Below are 20,790 nucleotides of genomic sequence, written 5' to 3'. Positions count from 1 at the left end.
ATCAGAAATTATGGAATGGACTACAGCTATGAAAACTAACACCAATCTCTTAAATTCAGTAAACAAAAATAAAATACCATTAGGTATTTAGTTAGTTTTTTAGCCCATGTAAGTAAATAGGTCTGTGAATAGTCTGCCTCCTGCCAAAGTGGAAACCATAATGCCTATCCACCATGGATTACGCCTAAGGTTTTCATATTCTTTACCTTGATTATGAACGAACCTTTCCTTTTTAATAACTTGTCTTTTAATATAAATTCCAATGACCAAATCCCAGAATAAAAACGTTTACCATTAGTAAACTCAATTCTATTTATATATATATATATATTTTTTTACAAGTTTTAACCTTTTGGAAAAACAGAAGCAGATATGATAAAATAATTTCTTGAAGTACTTTTTTAATCCAATTAAGCTGATAATAATCACTTTGAATTTTAATACAAAACAATCATGTTCCCAAATGTCCTAGGCTCATAAGAGAACAATCGGTCTCAATACAAAAGATGTAATAATCTATTTTTATTCATTTTAAATCAAAAAGACCATTCCATTTCCTAACAAACAGGTAAGTTACAAAAGTAGTCCATTTTACTTTTCATCAGTCTTTCCGTTTTGAACAAGTCTTTTTGAGAATTCTTAGTTTAGAATTAGGTTTAGCTTACACACTGAAAATTTTGAGAAGCATCTAAAAAAATCCACACTTAGTGCAAAAAGAGGAGACAATACTTTAAGCCTTCTATAAAAAGAATTAAGGTTACTAAATGCCAATTTTTAAGCAAATATATAGTTTCCTAATTTGCTTTCTGAAATATAGCAGATATAAAAATAGTTCAACATTAGGTTTAATAAGGTCTAAATAGCACATGTATTATTAGCTTTATTTTACCTGCAAAAATATTTCAGCTACACTTGGAAAAAATAAACTTGAGAATATTACTTCACATTTCTAAGGCCAGATGCAAGAATGCTTATTCTTTTCCTTTTAAATAGAAGACATGCCATAAAATTTATGAAAGTTAATTTGTAGGAATGAATACATTTAAAAAATACTGGTTAATCTGTGAGGAATTCCACATTTGCTTACATAACAAAATTTCATCCATTTCATAAGGCTTTGGTATAGGTGATTCCCAGCACTCCATCATTTATCTTTCTTCTTTGCCTCCTTTACTTCCTTCGTCTGCTCATCCTTCTCCCCTCTCACGTTGACATTTGCTGCTCCTTCTTGATTTTCCCTCTGAGAATTATCAACTATCTGATAGTCCTCAAGGAGAGTGTGTCCTGTTTGTGTTGCAGTTTTCTTCACCATTGCTTTGATGCCAATGTTGTTAATATTGTAGGCAGTTACGCCAACATTGACTGCAGAATCCACTGCATTGTGGGTAGCTTCTCCTGCATTATACCCGTATCTTTAAAAGAAAGATTAGAGGACATACAATGATATGATAAATATAAAATAAGGTCTTCTGAATTAGTATTAAATAAGTCAAATGATTACTGTATTACCCCTGAAAGCAAAATTAAAGCTTAGGTTTCAATTTAATTAACAACTTAAAACACAGTAGAGAATGAAATCACACTGTGACAAAGCTGTATTTTCTCCTTTAGTAAAAACAGTGTGTGAAAATAAACTCAGACTAGCTGAGAATGATGTAATAAAGACCCTCAAGTAAAAATAAAGTGTAAATTATAATATAGGTCATTAATCAGTCTTTTTTTTTAATCCTCCCTTTCTGGAAATATGAGGGAAAATATTCACAGAAGCAACTAATCTAGAGTCATGTAAGTGGTTTCAAGTTCTACCTTAACCAGACTTCAGCTACGTCTTTTAATTATGGGAATTTGAGTTTGTCTTTAAACAGAGATTCTATGGCATTCTCCCCTGCATCCCACCCTACTGCACACTCACTGGCCTCCTTGCTGTTCCTTGAGCCCACCAAGCACTCAAAGGCCTTAGGACCTTTGTACTGGCTGCTCTCTGCTTGGACTTCCCATAGTTCTCTGCCCCACCTTCTACAAGTTGGCTCAACTATAATCTTCTCATTATCTAATTTGTTTAAATTGCCTTTTCCCACATGCCCACCTCCACCTCTTGACAATTGATTCCCCTTTTAACTACTTTTTCTTCTCCCATAACTTACCACTTTCCACATACTATAGAACTTACTCATTATCACTGTTCATGTCTTGCTTGTCTCACTAAAATATAAACCCTATTGGAGAGGAGATTCTTAGCTTTGTCCTTTAACGTATCCTAAATATTGAGAATAGTGCCTGATACTCAATGAATATTCACTAAATGAGTGAAATCAGTAATTCCTGCCCTATCTGCCTCAGAGTTTCTTGAGCATCAGATGCATAGCAAGTGCCTGGGAAATGATAAAGCATATACAAAAGTAGTTATTATTGATAATAATATCTGCATTTAATGCTATTTCTATGATAAAATACAATTTGAGGTCCTATACGAGCATACCAAAACACATTTCCCTCGTGTTTAATTGTTTTACTCTTTACCCCATTTTGGTAACAGGCTTTTAAAGCTTTTCTTGTCCACAGGTTTCCCCAAATAGAGGACTGTTTAAACAACAAACAACAACAAAAAGGCAAAAGTTTACATTTTCTCCAGGACACAGTGAAGTTTCCTAGGTGCTTTATGACCTATAGCTGGACATCTTATGTAACATTAGATCTGCCTTTTGAATTAACAAGTTCTCTATTACTAAATAGCCTGGCCTAGAATAGTGGTTTGTGATCCCACCGGCTTGTTTGTGCTTGGCTTTTTTAACCCCAGTGTGAAATAATCTTACAGTGCCTCTGAATGATGATTCTATTCTGTCCTTTGCCTAATGTTAGTAATTATATTAGAGCTAGCACACGGCAGAGCCTAGTCTGTCAAACCTTCCAAGTCTGTACTACTCTTAATCGAGGCCCTTCTCACCAGTCAACAGACAGAAAAGCTTCCTACAACTGCTTCGGCCAGTCCCTGTTATGCAACCCTTCAGCATTCCACAGGATCTGCTGATGGTGCAGAAGATGCACTATTGCTGATGGTGCCTTCTCATTGTCAACCAAGCCCCAGTCACAAATACTACTGTCAGGTGGTAATGGCTGTGTCTACACAAAAAGAAAAAGGTATCAGCAGTTTCTGCACTGAAAAACAGGGACCGTAACTCTTGGTGGAGCCGGTTTCCCCGAGGGCTTACAGAACATTCAGAAAACTAGATTCTAATGCCAACCATGCCAGTAATTAGCCACACGACCTTGGTCAAGTTTCTACCTCTTTGCATTTGTCAACTTTCTCTTCTTTATTTGAAAAAAATGAGGTATATGTGTGAAAGCAGTTTTAAAATTCTAAAATACTAAACATATATTTTTAAATATCCTATAAAATGGCTTTTCATCAGTTGTATTTATTTTTTAATATACCCTCAACTATCACTCCTGCTTTCCAATATGCCTTAGAACTAGTTTTCCTAACAGGAATCTATTCTTCTCTTCATAAATAACTGTTTAGTCCTTTTCTTCAGATTCAAACTATACTGCTATAAACTCCTATAAAGCATATGTCTGGCAGAAAGTTAAATTTATTTTTGATCTCTTATTTTTAAACAAATTTACTTTAATTAGAGCTCATTAAGTTGGATTTTATATACTAACATTACCAATTGAAAAATAATAAAAAATGAATACAAAGTAGGCCCTAAATAAGTCAATGAGATTCAAAACTACAACTGAACCAGATTTTTCTGAAATGTGTTCAGTTATACAGAACTGGTTTTGGGTAATATGACACCTGTCATTGAAGTTACCCCTTCATCCAGTGCAAATTTAGGGGGAATTTTAATTAAATTTCACTAAACAAACCAATAAACCAGCTACACTTATAGCATAGTACCAAAAACCATAAAACAGTAAATTTTCCACAGGAAAAAAAGTCTATTATTAAGCTTATATTCCACAAATATACATTCAAAGAAAATATTGCTAGGGGAAAATAAAGATAGATCTATCAAAGCTATATTATTATTCTTTAAACACTTCAAAGTGGAATAAAAGAAGCTTAAAGGTGAAACTTAAGCTTCATATGTAGAAGAGAGATGAATTATTGAATAGGTACTATACCGCAATTAAGTGTAGCAGGTTTAAAGTTACTGTTTTTCATTATTCCTGTATGTCTTCACATCTCCAAATATAAGACAAAAGTATTAATTTAACTGACAAAAATAAACTGAATGTTAATGAATAGTTTCTATGCATTTACCTAAAAATTTTAATGGTTATTTAATCCTCTGTACTGGCTTATCCACCTGAAATCAGATAAGGAAGTTTATATAATACATTTGGTTTTCTCTCAAGCATAAAATTAAGGGACATTTAAAATAACTACTTTGGAGAGCAATCGCTTATCACAGGCAATTAAGAACACGAATTTTCCTTATTATACTACCATCAGTTTGATTCGAGTACTCCACAAATGGTCATTCTATGAAATACTTTTTGATAGTAAATTTAAATACAGGACAGTGTAAATAAACCTAAGTGTATGTAAACAAATAAGAACAAAATTAAATAAAGGTACAACAAGTTTTTCCATTTCTTCAGTTCTATCACTAAGTTATTACTGGTTCAATACTTTTAGTTTCTTCTCTTAAAAGACGTTTGCTACTTTGGGCCAGATTAGCTCCAAAGGTGAGAAACAGTATTACTTAGATAAAATCTTTTATTCCCTACTGCCTCTCCCCTCTTTCTGAATTTCTAATAGCAGAAACTAAATTACTGCTAAGACTGAATCATCCTCATAGTTAGAAATACAAAGCTACTTAACTAAATTCTCACTTATCTGCTTTTTATTTAAATTTCATGAATCTTTGGAAAAAAGGATAAAAAGAATAGCAATAATACAATAATAGAAATAAAAGAGCTGAGAATCACTGTTAAAAATATGCTATTCAACATATTAAGTTCTCATTAAGGACCAGAAGTGCAAAATCTACATTAAAATCCAGTATTTCCTAGTTATGTGAATCTCAAACTTTTAATAAGTTAATTGTAGTTAGGTAAGTATTTTTTTTGTCATTAGAGTAGGCCATGAAACAAACCCAACAAAGCACTTCCTATTTTCTAATACGATAATCTAAAAATAATTCACTTTTGGCCTAAAAGGCATTTCTGAATTTCACCTGTTCTTGCTACAAATAAAGAACTATTTTTCTAATTATGACTGATCCAAAGTAACCTCAGGGTCATAAAACAATGACTGAATATTAGAGTTCAGTGCCACAGGTGACAAGAAGTGAGTTGGAAGACTTGAGTTTTATATTTCTATCAGAAGAATTTGAGATCTATTGTATGTTTTATCTCTCAAGTCTTTTGGTAAAACTGACACTCCAACCAGGCACGGTGGCTCACGCCTGTAATCCCAGCACTTTGGGAGGCTGAGGTGGGCGGATCACAAAATCAGGAGATGGAGACCATCCTGGCTAACACGGTGAAACCCTGTCTCTACTAAAAATACAAAAAATTAGCCAGGCGTGGTGGCGGGCGCCTGTAGTCCCAGCTACTCGGGAGGCTGAGGCAGGAGAATGGCATGAACCCAGGAGGTGGAGCTTGCAGTGAGCCAAGATCACGCCAATGCACTCCAGCCTGGGCGACAGACCAAGACTCCGTCTCCAAAAAAAAAAAAAAAAAAAAAACTGACGCTCCAAAATGATATGCTATATTGCTTTGATTTGATTCAAAGATATGTATCCCCCAGAATGTAAACTAGTTCAGCCACTTTTGGGAGATTTCTCAAAAAACTTAAAATGGAATTACCATTTGATACCCAAAAGAAAATAAATTATTCTATCAAAAAGACACATGCACTCACATGTTCACTGCAGCACTATTCACAACAGCAAAGACATGGAATCAACCTAAGTGCCCCTCAACGGTGGAATGCATAAAGAAAACATGGTACATATACACCATGGAATACTACACAGCCCTAAAAACGAATGAAATCATACCCTTTGCAGCAACATGGATGCAGCTGGAGGCCATTATTCTAAATGAATTAATGTAGGAACAGAAAACCGCATGTTCTCACTTATAAATGGGAAATAAACACTGGGTACTCATGGACATAAAGATGACAACAACAGACACTGGCGACTACCAGGCGGGGGAGGGAGGGAGGGGAGTGTGAGCTAAAAGACCATCTATTGGGTACTATGCTTACTACCTGGGTGAAGGGATCATTTGTACCCCAAACCTCAGCATCATACAACAAACCCATGTAACAAGCCTGCACTTGTACCCTTTAATCTATAATAATAGTTGAAATTATAAAAAAAGTAAAAATAAAGCAATTCCTATTTCCTAACTTAAAACAATCAAATGTATACATGCCCCAGACAGAGCAGATCAAACCAATTAAGGATGGAAATTAAATTAGCACTGTAGAGCACAGGTTCTGATGACAGAAACACTTGGTTTATATCCCAGCTCTACTACTCCCTAGCAGAGAAATCTTTAACATGGTATTTCACTTTACATTTTGGTTTCCTCATCTGCAAAATGGAGATAACAGTGTTGAAAAATTAATCAATACGTAGGAAAAGCAATGAACACAGTGCCTGATACAAAAGTATGAACTCAACTAAATGCTGTCAATAAGTGGATAATTAACATAAATAACCAAGAGTTGTGAATACTATTAATATTGCTCTTCTTTTTTCTTTCTAAACAGTAAGATCCAAACTAATTCAAGGCTAAGAAAGCAACTCAGGTCCTTCACACTAGATTTAGTTTTTAGACCTTGATTCTTCTAGTGTTGTATAAAGAAAGTAGAGTCAGGTAGAAAGAATAAGGAGCTAAAAGCAGAAGACCCTGCTTTAACTCTCACCTTCAATACCACTTGTCATAAATTTGTTATACAGTTGCTGCTTCAGCATTTATTTTTAGGCCTGACATAAGTTGCTTGAAACCTAGTTGTATCCCACCACCTTTGGCCTAGTTAAAACTTCCCCCTCCCCGTGTGGTTGTCTGCAATACAGTATACTTGTTTCTCATCTCATTGACTCAAAACCCAAAATACCCCACAGCTGCTGACCACGAGAAAATCCAATGGTCAACATTAGAGTCATGTAAAACCAGAGTCGTGTAAATGTTCCCCTGTTCACACTGGTTTTCTTTAAACTAGTCAATCCACAGGCCCCACTGGAAAGCCAAAGGAAGAACACCCATGGACTTGCATGAAGGTCGTCACACAAATCGCCTCTCCCTTGCTGCTGCTCCGTTCACCCACCTCCCGCCCCACCCACTGGTTGAGCACTCTGCTGTCTTCAGACTTCCTCCTGGCCCTCGTGGGTACCCCTCTTCTCTCAAGGGTCTGTGAGTAATAAAAAGCTTCTGTCGTTTCGTGTGTTTGGTTGTACTGCCTTCTCTGTGTGTCACATGACCAACACACCCAAACCTTGCTCTCCTCCTAGTCAGGGTCTCCTAGAGAGTGGCTATCTTAGTAGGAATAAACTGGACACAGGTCAGAAAAGAGTCATAAGGGCATATGCCATCAACAAGTTCCCTGAGAGAGGGATACCTGGTCATGGATGTGCCAGGATAAAGAAGTATCCTGTGAAAGGCACACTGCAAACATCCATGAGCTTTTCCTCTTGAGCCACGACACAGCAGGACTAGAATTTATAGCCACTCTCCAGAGACAGACTATAAGGCCAAATGAGAAAGCAATCATAACACCAATCAGGTGAGCTTGTGCAAATCATTCATTTCTGCTTGTCCATTTCTTAATATATGAAATTGAAGATACACCATCTACCCATTCCAATACAAACGTACGGTGGTAATCAGAGTCAAGTAAGATGTGACATAATTTTTAACAGTCTGTATACTGAGTGGGCTAATATTAACAAGGGGTATAAGAGTTTAATTATAATTCAAGTTTATTCAGGCAGACATCACCCATCAAAAACAGGTAGTCAGTTAATAAGGTACACAGGAATTCTGGGCTTTTAAAAAAATTAAACTTATTCTTCACAGTAACGATGAACAAATGTTTATAACGATTAGTAATATAAAGCAAAGTGACAAGAATTCTGTTATTATACTAGAAATACTATTCTCCCTATTTAAGAAAAGCAGTGAGTGAAAAAAATTATCAGATACTTAATAAAAATATCTTTACCATCATGGATTTTTGCAAATGCTACAGGAGATTTAGTTGGCCAGGTGTTGTGGCTCATGCCTGTAATCCCAGCACTTTGGGAGGCTGAGGCAGGCAGATCACCTGAGGGCAGGAGTTGAAGACTAGCCTGGCTAATGTGGGGAAACCCCATTTCCACTTGAAAAAAAAAAAAATTAGCTGGGTGTGGTGGCGTGCCTGTAATCCCAGCTACTTGGGAGGCTGAGACAGAATTGCCTGAACCTGGGAGGTAGAAGTTGCAGTAAGCTGAGATCGCGCCTCCAGCTTGGGCAACAAGAGAAACTCCCTCTCAGAAAAACAACAACAATAACAACAAAACAGAGATTTAGTCATTAAAATAAAATTCAACTTACTTATATCTGACAGTTTGTACAGTTTCTGCTGAAACATTGTTAACAATGCATTTAGCTGCACATTCCAATCCTTGCCAAACAGTTGAAAATCCTGTAAAAATAATATTTAAAAGTATGTAAATCTAGTCCAAAGCAAATAAAGCTTCCTAGTTAAAATTTTGGGCCCCTTTGTTACCTTGAACACTACTTGCTGCTACAACCATGGCACCATCCAGAGGAGATTTCCCATCTTTGTCTTTTTTAAGAGATTCTGGAACTAGTTTGCTTCCATGCTTCTTGACATGTGGAGCTAGTTCTTTTCCAACGCAATTCGCTACAGTGCAAACTCCATCAACTAATATGACCATTAAAAAAAAGAAAACTTAGGAAATATATATTATTCCCTTGATTTTTACCAGTCATCTTGCAACATTCTTAAATGAGCCTCTAAAATTGTTTTACTATATAATGTTACAATTTCTACTTAAGGATATGAAGCTTAGAGAGGAGGTCTCACTATGTTGCCCAGGCTGGCCTTGACTTGTACTCCTGGGCTCAAGTGATCCTCCTGCCTCTGCCTCCTGAGTAGCTGGGACTACAGGTATGCAGCACAGACTGGCTATTTTTTAAATTAAGGCTTTTGTTTGCTTTAAAGCTGTGCTTGCAGAGCCTACTGATGTTTATAACCTTGCCTCTCAGATATACATGTTCTTGCACTTCTGCTTGAGAAAACCAGCCACCTTTTCTATCTGACTGTTGCAATGCAAGATTGGTTGGTACTTCGAGATTATTCCAGCTTAGTGTATTCATATTTTTCTATTGATAAAAATCTCAGTTATCTCAGTGAAATAACAGTAAAATGTTTAATTCTATAAAAGTAAACAATCCAAAATCTGATTCAAAAAATACTAAATACCAAAAAAGATCATTTTGCTAAATTTAATGGTAATCCATTAAGGTTCTATCTACCCATCTCAAAACACTAAATTTCAGTGCTGTGATTCTCTAAAAGCAAGGAGTTAGAAGTATATTGCTTGGGAAGGCTGGCGCCAGAATCACTAAGTCAGCTTTTCTCAAACAACAGATCCCTTCCTCTTGACCCTCAACTACTAAGCAGTAAACGACTCTCCTTGAAAGAATGTGTCATATCCCTTGGAAGGATTCAAGGATTCACATCCAGTCGTGCTGCATAATGATGTTTTGGTCATTTCAGACATTTCAGGGTCCCATAAGATTATAATGCAGCTGATTAAGTCCCACTGCCTAGTAACATCACAGCCACCATAACATCATAGTTCAATTACTTTGTCTTTAAAATAAATTTAGTGTGGCCCAAGTATACAGTGTTATAAAGTCGGCAGTAGTGTACAGCAATGTCCTAGGCCTTCACATTCACTCACCACTCACTCACTGCATCACTCAGAGCAACTTCCAGTCCTGCAAGTGACATTTCTGGTAAGTGCTCTCTACAGGTTTTATGCCATTTTTTATCTTTTATATACTGCACTCCTACAGTACCTTTTCTATGTTTAGATGTGTTTAAACACACAAATACCATTGTGTTACAATTTCCTATAGTATTCAGTACAGTCACATGGTGCATAGGTTTGTAGCTTAGGAGCAATAGGCTATATCATATAGCCTAGGTGTGGAGTGGCAATAATGTTTAGGTTTGTGTGAGTACATGCTATGATGTTCACACAATGATGAAATCACCTAATGATAGATTTCTTAGAACTTACTCCCCTCGTTAAATAATACATGACTTTACATTCAGAACTCTTTTTCAAAGATACACACACTCTCCTCGTCAACACATCAAAACAACCCTCAACCAGTTTCTCAAACTTTAACGTGCAAATAAGAATCACCTAGGGATCTTGTGAAAATGCAGATTCTGAATCAGTAGGTGTGTCTGTGCCTAAAATTCTGCATTTCTAAGGATTCCAGACAGGCCGATGTGATGTTGCTGGTCCGCAGGTCTCACTATGAATAACGAAGAGAAACTGCTTTGTCCTAATTCTTTATTCTTGAGATTAAACCATCTAAATGAACATGCAGATTAACCCTGGATTAAGACATTATTTTAAATATAACTTTAAAGAGGTAAGGTTATCTAGAATTACTTTACCCAGGAACTGACTGACTTTTGCTGCTCCTCCTGTAGCTTGCTTCGCTATATAAAGTCCCTTGGTGACAGCTGGACTAACTTCCACAGGTTTTTCTTCTGGTTGAATCCGCTCTCGGAGTTTAGAAGCACCTTTCTGGATTGCTTTGCCAGTAAACTCAGCACCTTTGATTAAACCCCAACTCACCCAGGAAGCACCTTTTTAAAAGAAAATTTAAAATTGTACAATATTAGGGCTAATTATACTTTTAAACACTTTAATAAATAACATCAACCAGAAAAAAATAAAAGGAGTCTGATGTTCAGAAGCTAAATGTGCCATGTCATAAACTTTCAAGCTAACTTTATACCTACAGTTTTCTTCCTGAATACTTAGGTCATATGTCACTCGGTGACAGAGTTCTGCGTTACTCTATGCTGCCACTGCAACCTGCAGGTATCTCTATATGTGACTTACCGCAGTATATTACTGTTAGGTATTAATTTTTAGTTTTGGTGCCATTAACATAGAATTTGGCTAAAGAACCCAGATATTCTTGTTCTTTTTGCCTTAGGCCAGGCACCAGGTTTCCCCATGAAATCCTGAGGGAGAAAGACAGAACTATCACAAAATGTAAACCAAAGAAACTGCCTCTCAAACACCAAGGCAGAACTCTTACTTTCTTTAGGCTAAAAGCATTAGTCAGGGGGTCCTGTTCCTTCCTGAAGCCTAAACCCAAACTCTTGGATCTCAGTACTGTTTAGCTTGCTACATATACCTGAACGACAAAAACATGAGAACACCCAAATGCATGAGAAGAGAAAATCTAAAAGAAGAGAGAGGCCTAGATAATTTAGCCATTTCTCATGACAGCGGGTCCTAGCCCTTTGCTTTGCTTATGTTCTCGCAGCTTGAATGACAGAACTGCTCACCAGAGGAACAGAGGGATGGAAGGGCCTTCTCTAGTGAGGACAAAAGGTCCTCAGCCAGTGGAAATGTGGGGAAAGGAGGAGTGGGAGAGGGATGGGTAAAGAAAAAACACACAAGAACAGTGTCCCCTAAGATGGACGAAGTATTACCCTACTCTGCAGAGACTTTCAATTTAAAATATTTCTTTTTTGGCGAACACTTAACAATGTGCTTTCAAAGTTGAACATATGAAGTACTTAATTATATTTTCTCAACATCTGTGGTATGGTTTTACATGATTACTCCAGCCCATGAATAAGCATCCAGCAATCATGTGAAAACCATAACAGTTTATTTTAAAATGTTAACAATGAAAAGTGACATGTAATAAATAATTAGAAATTTTATGTTTCTCTTCCTGTTTTAGTCAACATCTCCACCTCCAGCTCCAATCCTACCCCCACTGTCCTACCTGACAATCAATTTCTGGGGAAGTGCAGGATTCAAACCCAAGCAAACAGGCTTCCATAAACAATAAAAGGCTTGAAGATGTCCATTTAAAAAATTATCTTTTTAGATTAACTTATAGGTTGAAAAGTGTTAAGAAGAAACCAGCTGAACATGAACACTGAGAAATCGTAAAATAAATGACAATGAAACGAAGGATACTACAATCCTATAATGAAACTATAAGAAATACTAGGGATGAAGTCAAATGATGACTGAGAAAAATAAATGGAAATGAGATAAAAAGTCACAGCACTAATAAAGAGAAATACTAGATGCAAATAATCAATAACATATCACCATGGAAGTATACAGTATACATAAATATGTTAAAACTATGAACACTGCAACAGAAGATAAGGAAACGCAATATTTCATTGGTAGCTATGTAGATATTTTAAATAACATGTATGATGCCAGATATAGATTGATTCTGTTGACGTTTGCATCCTATGCACTGAATTAATGCAGCCACATGACAGACCATGAACGTCTGCTGAATAAATGAGACATTGGCAGATGTTAAAATTATCTAACTCAAACCTAACTACTACAGCTTGTACTACACTGTCCACTTTTACTGAACTAAAGAAAGCTACCATTTACAGTTGTTATTAAAAACAGAAGTCCCTGGCCAGGTGCAGTGGCTCACGCCTATAATCTCAGCACTTTGGAAGGCCAAGTTGGGCAGATCACTGAGGTCAGGAGTTTGAAACCAGCCTGGCCAGTATGGTGAAACCTTGTCTCTACTAAAAATATAAAAATGAGCTGGGTGTGGTGGTGTGTACGTGTAGTCCCAGCTACTCAGGAAGCTGAGGCAGGAGAATCACTTGAACCCTGGAGGTGGAGTTTGCAGTGAGCCGAGATAGCATCACTGCACTCCAGCTTGGGTAACAGAATGAGACTCTGTCTCAAAACAAAACAAAACAAAACACAAAAACACAGAAGTCCCAAATCACAGCTTTCTCTCCTGGTAAAAAGCTAGCTGAACCCTAAGATTATATAGAACCCAACTTTTCTGGTAAGTTTTAATAATTTTATCATAAGAAATATGAGCTTAAAACACCGATTCACTGATCTTTTTATTTTCAGCTTTTGATATTCTTTATCTCTGGCCATGAGGGGGAAAAACTGGCAGAAAGTTGGCTAGCACATGGCTACTACTGAATTCCCAATCACATGACATGTATCTTATGTTTGATGCAGTCCTCTAAAAACCTAGAAATGATTTGTCTTAGCATTTAACCATCCTATACCAATCAAAGTATAAACTGAATATATGATTGCTCTTTGATGTTTTGTTCATTCTATATAATTTATGCTAGAATAAAGGTCTTTGTGGATCTGACAGCTGGAAGACTGTACTAGGTCAATGGAGTCCCAGAAGGAATCTACTGAAGAATAGGAGGACTTGCTTGTCTATTCTTTAACAGACTGAATTAACCAAAATGGAAAACTTTTTGCCAGGGCCTAGAAGCACAAAATGGTAGCAAAAAGCATAATCTTGGAGAAACTTTAGGGAGGCATCACAGTTGCCTCTGTTCTGCTCACTCTCAGCCCTAGGATGATATGCTGGAATAGGTAGGCAGAAAGTGATCATTCCCTCTCATTCCATGTCAACTGTTTGCCTAGCATTCCAGAGTCCATCTGTAAATTAAATTGGGAAAGATTAGGGAGTTAGAGGGGACATTCAAATACCCTTGATGATCTTTTGCTACCTCACAACCACTAAAGTGTTCCAGAATGACTGAAAGTAGGTTGCTCCAAAGGTGAGCTCCATCAGTCTATTGTCAGCAACCCTCTGCCTCCTCCCAAATAGTTTACTAGGCTCTACTCCATTGATACCGCACAGCCGCTGCCTTCTTAAAGTGTAAGTCTAGGTTTCCCAAGCCCATACAGGTAAACTTTAAGCACGGTTGTTTTACTTTTTTCACCTTTTATATTAGGAAAACCTCAGACTAGCTTTTAGTGATCCTTACTTATTCTTTGACAGCAGACAAGCACCAATTATGGGCTAAGATGAATAAGCTCAATTTATATCCCTGGTTACTCATTTTGTACATAGACTGAATGAGTCAGGTAACAATAGTCTCTTGATAGATCAGATAATTTTCCCGGGAGTAAATCTTTATTAATTTTCTGCCCCCTCTTTGTTTTACTTGTACCGTAAGCATTTGATGAACTATTCATTCTACGTATTAAAAAGCTCATAAAGAGACATAAACTCTGATAGGCAGTTAAATGGTTTATAGTCACCAACTATGAGGGACATTACTAGAACCCCAGCCCTGAAGGTATAGAATAAAAAGGAAAAGAGGTACTGGCATGAAGAAACTGAGGTCTTAAGTAATAAAGAAGGCCTCTGCATGTTACCAGAGCACAGTTTTTGCTTGTTTTAAAATTATGCACTGCTGAAAGTTCTTTTGAAATCTCCAGAGAGACCTTTTCCCAGGATTAACTGGCTGTACTGCTTCTGGTAGCACCATGCTGTGGTATCTATAGTACCTAGGAGGCCTGAGATTTAGTGGCAGCTGGTAATTTCTGAAGATGACCACAAACAGTTCTCCTATTCTGAATGTTAATCCTTCCACAAGATCTTGACATTCTTCCCAGAGGGAAATGGGGTCTATGTCACATTCCTTGCATCTGGGCTGGCTTGTTGCTTGCTTTTAACCAAATGATGCTGGAAATTTCCAAGAGCATGTCAGAAATGGTAAGGCAGCTTCTGTCTGTTTGCTGGATGATTCACATTTAAAGCCCCAAGTCACTATGGAGAAGCCACACTAGCCTAAGGCCACCATGCTGGGTGGAAGTCCAGCCACAAAAGGCCATGTGCAGGCACTCTATTTGGCAGTCCTAGACTTTGACCTCTCCCAGCCTAGATGCCAGAGGTGTCAGTAATGATTCCAGTCTTCAGCTTATTGTCAAGTCACTAGCTAGCCTTTGAGTCTTTCCAGATGAAGTCCTTAGATCCTATAAAAGAGATATAAGCCACTCCTGCTGTGACCTTTCCAAATACCTGGCCCACTGAATTCCACAGAAACAAATGTTTGTTGTTTTGTGCCTTTGGGTTTGGGGCAGTTTGTTACATAGCAATAGTAAATGGAACAAACTTATAACAGCATAAATTCCAAAAACTTGGTAAAATGACCTTTGAATTTAGTGTGTGGGGGTAATAGGCAAGTTTTCTGAAAAATGGCCTCCTAAAAATAATGCTTAGCAGTCTACAAAGTTGGGGGGTAGGGCAGTAAAAGTGAAAAGGTTTTTCATTGCAATTTCTTTGTGAATCTCTTTCAAGGGTCAATTTTAATGACTGCAATTACATTTTAAAATTTGGCTTTATCTTTTTTCTTGTCTCAAGCATAGTTCTTTGGCACTAGGAAAAGTATTTTAGTTCCTAGCTCGCTAATTATTTTAGCTTGTTGGTTTTTTATGTTGAAGATTTCCTCTGCTTTAGACATCTTCTAAAATGGATTTTAGTGGACATGGAAATCTGAATTGACAGTCGTTTAAATGAGTTAAGACCCATTTAATGGGGTTATGAATTTGACATACTGAATGGTGATTGGCAATATTTTCAAAAAACAAAATAAAAGGTATAAATCAGAGAGTTACTACACCTAAAAAGCTACGTGAAATGTTAACCAATTAAAGTAGAAAGACATGCCACTAACGATCATTCTGGTTTCAGAATAATTGATCTGAAGCCCTTTATAACCGTAATTAAACAGCAGAGACTACTTCTCAAAGAGCTTGGCTATAACCCTCAGATGTTCTCATGTCTGCATGGCTGTGCAGTTAGTGCTGCTTTGCTTCCAAAGATGAACATGTTCTCATGTTTTGGGTGGGTATCTGAGTCCATTTGTGATGCCATAACAAAATATCATAAACTAGCAGCTTATTAACAACAAAAATGTATTTTTCACAATTCTGGAGGCTGGGAAGTACAAGACTAAGGTGCTGGTAGATTTGGTCCCTGGGGAGGGGCCCACTTCCTGGTTCATAGAATGACACCTTCTTACTGCTTCCTCACATAAGGAAAGCGACAAGGCAGCTCTCTGGGATCTCTTTTATAAGTGACTAATCCCACTGATAAGGGCTCCTCTCTCATGATCTAATTGCTTCCCAAAGGCCCCACCTCCTAAAACCATCACCTCAGGGGTTGGGATCTCAATATATGAATTTGGAAGGGACACATTCAGACCACAGCTGAGGGACAGGGGTTGGGGGAGGTTAAGAGGGAGCTTCAAAGGGGAAAGGAAGGTAACTAATTTTAGATTCAGAACTATTAAGAGTTTGAAGATTCCTGAAGCTTTTCACTATCCATTTTCCCAATAATAAAACAGAATAATAGGCCAGGAAGAATTTATACTTGTATGACAATAGCTGATGTTTTAAAAGACTAGTGCCTTCTACATTTATTTCTAAATTGATCATTTAAAACCAAAATACAAAATATTATCTTTCTCAGTATTCCCTAATAAACAATATCTTTATTTGGTTCCAAAGGCTTAATGTCATACAGGGGGAAAAAAATTAACATTACTGTAATACCTGACAAAATGTTGTGAGCCACTTTCTCACTCCATTCAGGTAATTCTTTTGATTTTTCTTCTGGAACTGGCTCACATGGTACAATGTGACTCAGGTTAACTTCTTCACTTGAAGTATCTTTAGCCTAAACAGTAAAAATGTTTCAAAATGTGAAGAGTTAGTACTAAGAGGGGGAAAACTGTAAGCATTATATAACAAATATGAAGCCAACAAATACTAGATATAATTAATGAAAAATATCTTCAGCCAACCTAGTTACCAGTATGGTCTTATAAAGCACAATACCAGAACTGCCATGAAGTTGAAAACTGTTCTGGTCCATATAAATCTTGACTGGTAAGATTTAAATACCAAAACAAGTTCAATATGGCATTTATCAAATCATTTATATTGACTTTTTTTTCTGGACTAGATAGATTTCCTTCAAACAGATATCATCCCTAGATATTAGTGTGTACATGGTACTCAGTAAGATTAAAAGAGTTTTGTCAAATGACTCAATCAGTAAGCAAAGATGAATTCATAAACTGGTTTTGACAGAGCAAACAAATGTCTAATTTGAAACAAGAAGGAATATATAAACATAGAATAATCTGCTATTCCATTTAAGAGGAAATGGAGAACATAGAAATATCTGTACTTTGCTAACTGAACAGCTGTTATGAGCGCCTGGGCCAACACCCAAACTCTCAAAGCTAAATGAACTCATTCTAAGAAACAAGACGCAGGCTAACTCAGACCTCATAATATTAATATAATAAAATAACCTGAAAATCAAAGTGGCCAGTAATACAAAGAATGTCACATAAAATATAAAAACAACATTAAACAAAACAACTTCTACATGGGATAAAAGTCACCCATAAGTAAAAATATAAAGCTTTTCACTGCATATACTTTTTAATATCATTTGATTTTTTTAGAACAAGAAATTAAATTTTAAAACATGAAGTTCTAAATGATATGGAAGAATTTCCAAATACACTGTTAAGTAAAAAAGGAGCAAAACATTATGTTTTACATGCCACCTTTTATGTTAAATATTATATATGTCCGTGTGTGTGTATGTGTATTTAACTATGCATAAAATATATCTAGAAGGACAATAGAAGTTAATAATTATGTGTCTGAGGCCAGGCATGCTGGCTCACACCTGTAAATCCCAGCACATTGGCAGGCCAACGTGGGTGGATCACCTGAGGTCAGGAGTACGAGACTAGCCTGGCCAACATGGTGAAACTGAAACCCCATCTCTACTAAAAACACAAAAATTAACTGGGCATGGCTGCAGGCACCTGTAAGCCCAGCTACTCAGGAGGTTGAGACACAAGAATTGCTTGAACCTGGGAGGTGGAGGTTGCAGTGAGCTGAGATCACACCACTATACTTCAGCCTAAGTGACAGAGTGAGATTCCATCTGCAGGGGATGGGGGAGAGGAGGGAAGATTATGTGTCTGGACAGGGGAGCCAGGTGGTTGGTGGACAGGAATAGGGCCCAGACTTATTTTTCACCATATATTCTTTTGTACCCTTTAACTTTGGTTTCTTCTGATTAACTTTAATACAACATTTTTAAGTAAAATATATTTCTTGGAACCATTTTGGACTCCCAATATCCTCATATAGCTGGTCTAAGATGTTCAACATAAACCACAGTGACACTTTGCAAATACAGAATATTCACATGATATTCATCAATTCCAAAGATAATTATTGAGCATTTACCATGTGGAATACAGCAATGAACAATACTAAACTGCCTGTAATATGATACTCAAGACAATGCTGTTTTATTCATATACTTGCTTATATTACCGCTTCTGCCTAGAATCCCCTTAAATTTGCTATGCATACGACCAACTCTTCTTTATCCTTCAAGACTCATCTTAGTCATAATGTCCTGTAGGAGGGGGCTCCTCACTGCTTCCCATACCACTCATCCACCCACACTTACCTGTTAGGCTAGGCTGCATCTTCTGTCTAATAGCCACTTTGGATAGAAATGATCTCTTTGCTAATCTGTCCTTTCCATTAGACAGTAAATTCATTGAGACAAGAAATTTAAACCTTTTCCACTATGTATGCCTAACATGCTAGCACTCAATAAATACTTCCTGAACTCTAATCCAAATTTACCAGTTAAAATATATTACATACTCAGAGCCTATGAAATGAAAGAAGAAACCACTCAATATATTTTTAAAAATCAAATCTCTGTCCTGTTGCCCATCCATAAAAAAACAGGAAATAAAAATGGCAGAGGGTAAGAAAAAAATAGACAGAAGCATATGTAGCCCCCAAGCTCTTGGTGAATATAGGAAGGCAGAGAATAACACAAAACAAATAAGAAAGTATGTGCATCATTAATGCATTCATAAAAATATTTTGGTCAGGTGTGGTGGCTCATGTCTGTAATGTTGGCTACTTGAGGCGGCTGAGGTGGGAGGATCACATGAGTCCGGCTGCATGTGATCAGGTCAAGGCTGCAGTGAGCCATGTTTGCACCACTGCACTCCAGCCTGGGTGACAAAGCAGGATCCTGTCTCAAAAAAAAATAAAATCTCTCAAACAGTTGGGAAAAAAGTCTATCCCCCAAACACAGAGTATCTTTTAAAATAGTTTAAGTAACATACACTTTAAAAGGGAAATATTACAACTGATTCTAACTGTTTTTGCTGGTGATCACTTTGTTGACTATGCACAAGTTGCTTTGCTTTAGTATATGGGACTATGATCATAAAAATATATGAAACTGGAGAAAAGTACCATTAGAAGACAACACACACTTATTATTCTTTTATTTACCCTTTTTCCACGTTTTCCTTTATGACGTACATCCTTATTGCCTTGGTCCAACTGTTTTACATCAGTTCCTGAGGCTTCTTTTAGTTGGTCAGAGGAGGGTCTAGTTCTTCCAGGGATTTGGAATTCATTTTCTTCTTCTGCTCTGTTCCAGTTGGCCTAGAGAATAAAGGTTTAAACCTAGCCCTAATCAGAATTTTTCTTAGATGACTTTCTGCCAGCTATATTACACCATGCTCAAGTGACATACTTGTTTGAATGTCAATGTGGCAGTCTATAAGTAACAACTGCTTTTGCTTTTTTCTCTATGCTTCTCTTTTTTCTTATCACCAAACCCCAAAACTCTGAGATCTTTGGTTCATAGCATATGCTTAAGCAAGTTTCAAAAGACAAAGTATAAAAGACAACTTATTAGCAGTTGTTGGCATAAGTTATCTTTGAATCAGATGCAGCTACATTTAAATTTAATTAATGAATAAATTTTAGGTAACATATACAATATATAAGACAAAATGAATTTAAAGGCAATTAACAAAACTCATGTCCGCTTCGTTATGCATTATTGGAAGGTTTATTTTTTAATTTTCTACACAGTATACACTTTGCTGAATGAATGCTTAAGAGTAAAAACCAGTCAAAATTATAGCTAGTAACTAGCTTATGTTTACAGTTGAAGTTCTGGGACAGTAAAGCAAGCTAAAAATAACATACAACCAAAAAATAAAATTGAAGAGATAAAATAAACATACAATCTAAAAGTCTGCTTAGTTTTTTTCCTAAAGTCCAGTAATACAGGTCCAGTTAATGTAGGGGTGAAGGGAGAAATAATTCCACATTAGGTCTGAATACTTAAGAGCATCATTTCACTCAGTCAGTAAACAGTGAAGTGAAGATGAACTGCTTCGTTTGATCATACTCCTGCCTTTGTGAATTCCTCCTCACAAGTACAATGAGGCTACACACTTCTGTATGCTGATCATGTATTTTGTTAAATAATTGCTGCTATGCTAAAGTATTGATTTGCTGACCACCAGGTAGGTCATTCTCAGGTCAACAGGGGCTGATTTTATATTTTCACTCACACACACACACAGACACACACACACACACACACACACACCTTTGTGGTCTCCTGTTCTCACAATTTGGCCATCCCACCACTTAACACAGTAACTGGTTAAATAATGAATTCCAAATATCTGCTGACTGAAGGAGAGAATAAAAGATTATACTATCATAATGCCCACCTCAGTCCACCCCAGATGACTGTCAATATTCATAATCAAAAATACTTTTTCCCTCTTGCTACAACAATATATAAAGAAAGTCTCTCCATAATACTCTATTCAAGCCCCCTGTTAAACAGAAATAC

The 20,790-nt window shown here is 36.8% G+C and overlaps 1 protein-coding gene across 5 annotated transcripts in view; it reads right to left on the bottom strand.

Annotated features, from left to right (window-relative positions):
- Window positions 1-507: 507 nt before the first annotated feature.
- SPART (spartin) overlaps window positions 508-20,790 on the bottom strand; it is a 36,638-nt gene continuing 16,355 nt past the window's right edge. For all 5 annotated transcript variants that reach the window (XM_011748719.2, XM_011748718.2, XM_011748720.3 and 2 more), the window contains exons 4-9: window positions 19,422-19,577; window positions 16,617-16,740; window positions 10,670-10,864; window positions 8,735-8,893; window positions 8,560-8,650; window positions 508-1,412 (exon numbers count right to left, since the gene is read on the bottom strand). In XM_011748719.2, coding sequence (XP_011747021.1) covers window positions 1,145-1,412; window positions 8,560-8,650; window positions 8,735-8,893; window positions 10,670-10,864; window positions 16,617-16,740; window positions 19,422-19,577 — 993 coding nt within the window. In that variant the 3' untranslated portion in view covers window positions 508-1,144. The remainder of the gene's footprint in view (window positions 1,413-8,559; window positions 8,651-8,734; window positions 8,894-10,669; window positions 10,865-16,616; window positions 16,741-19,421; window positions 19,578-20,790) is intronic.

Source organism: Macaca nemestrina, chromosome 16 (assembly GCF_043159975.1).
Source record: "Macaca nemestrina isolate mMacNem1 chromosome 16, mMacNem.hap1, whole genome shotgun sequence".
Taxonomy (NCBI): domain Eukaryota; kingdom Metazoa; phylum Chordata; class Mammalia; order Primates; family Cercopithecidae; genus Macaca; species Macaca nemestrina.
This window is presented reverse-complemented; position numbering and strand designations above follow the sequence as displayed.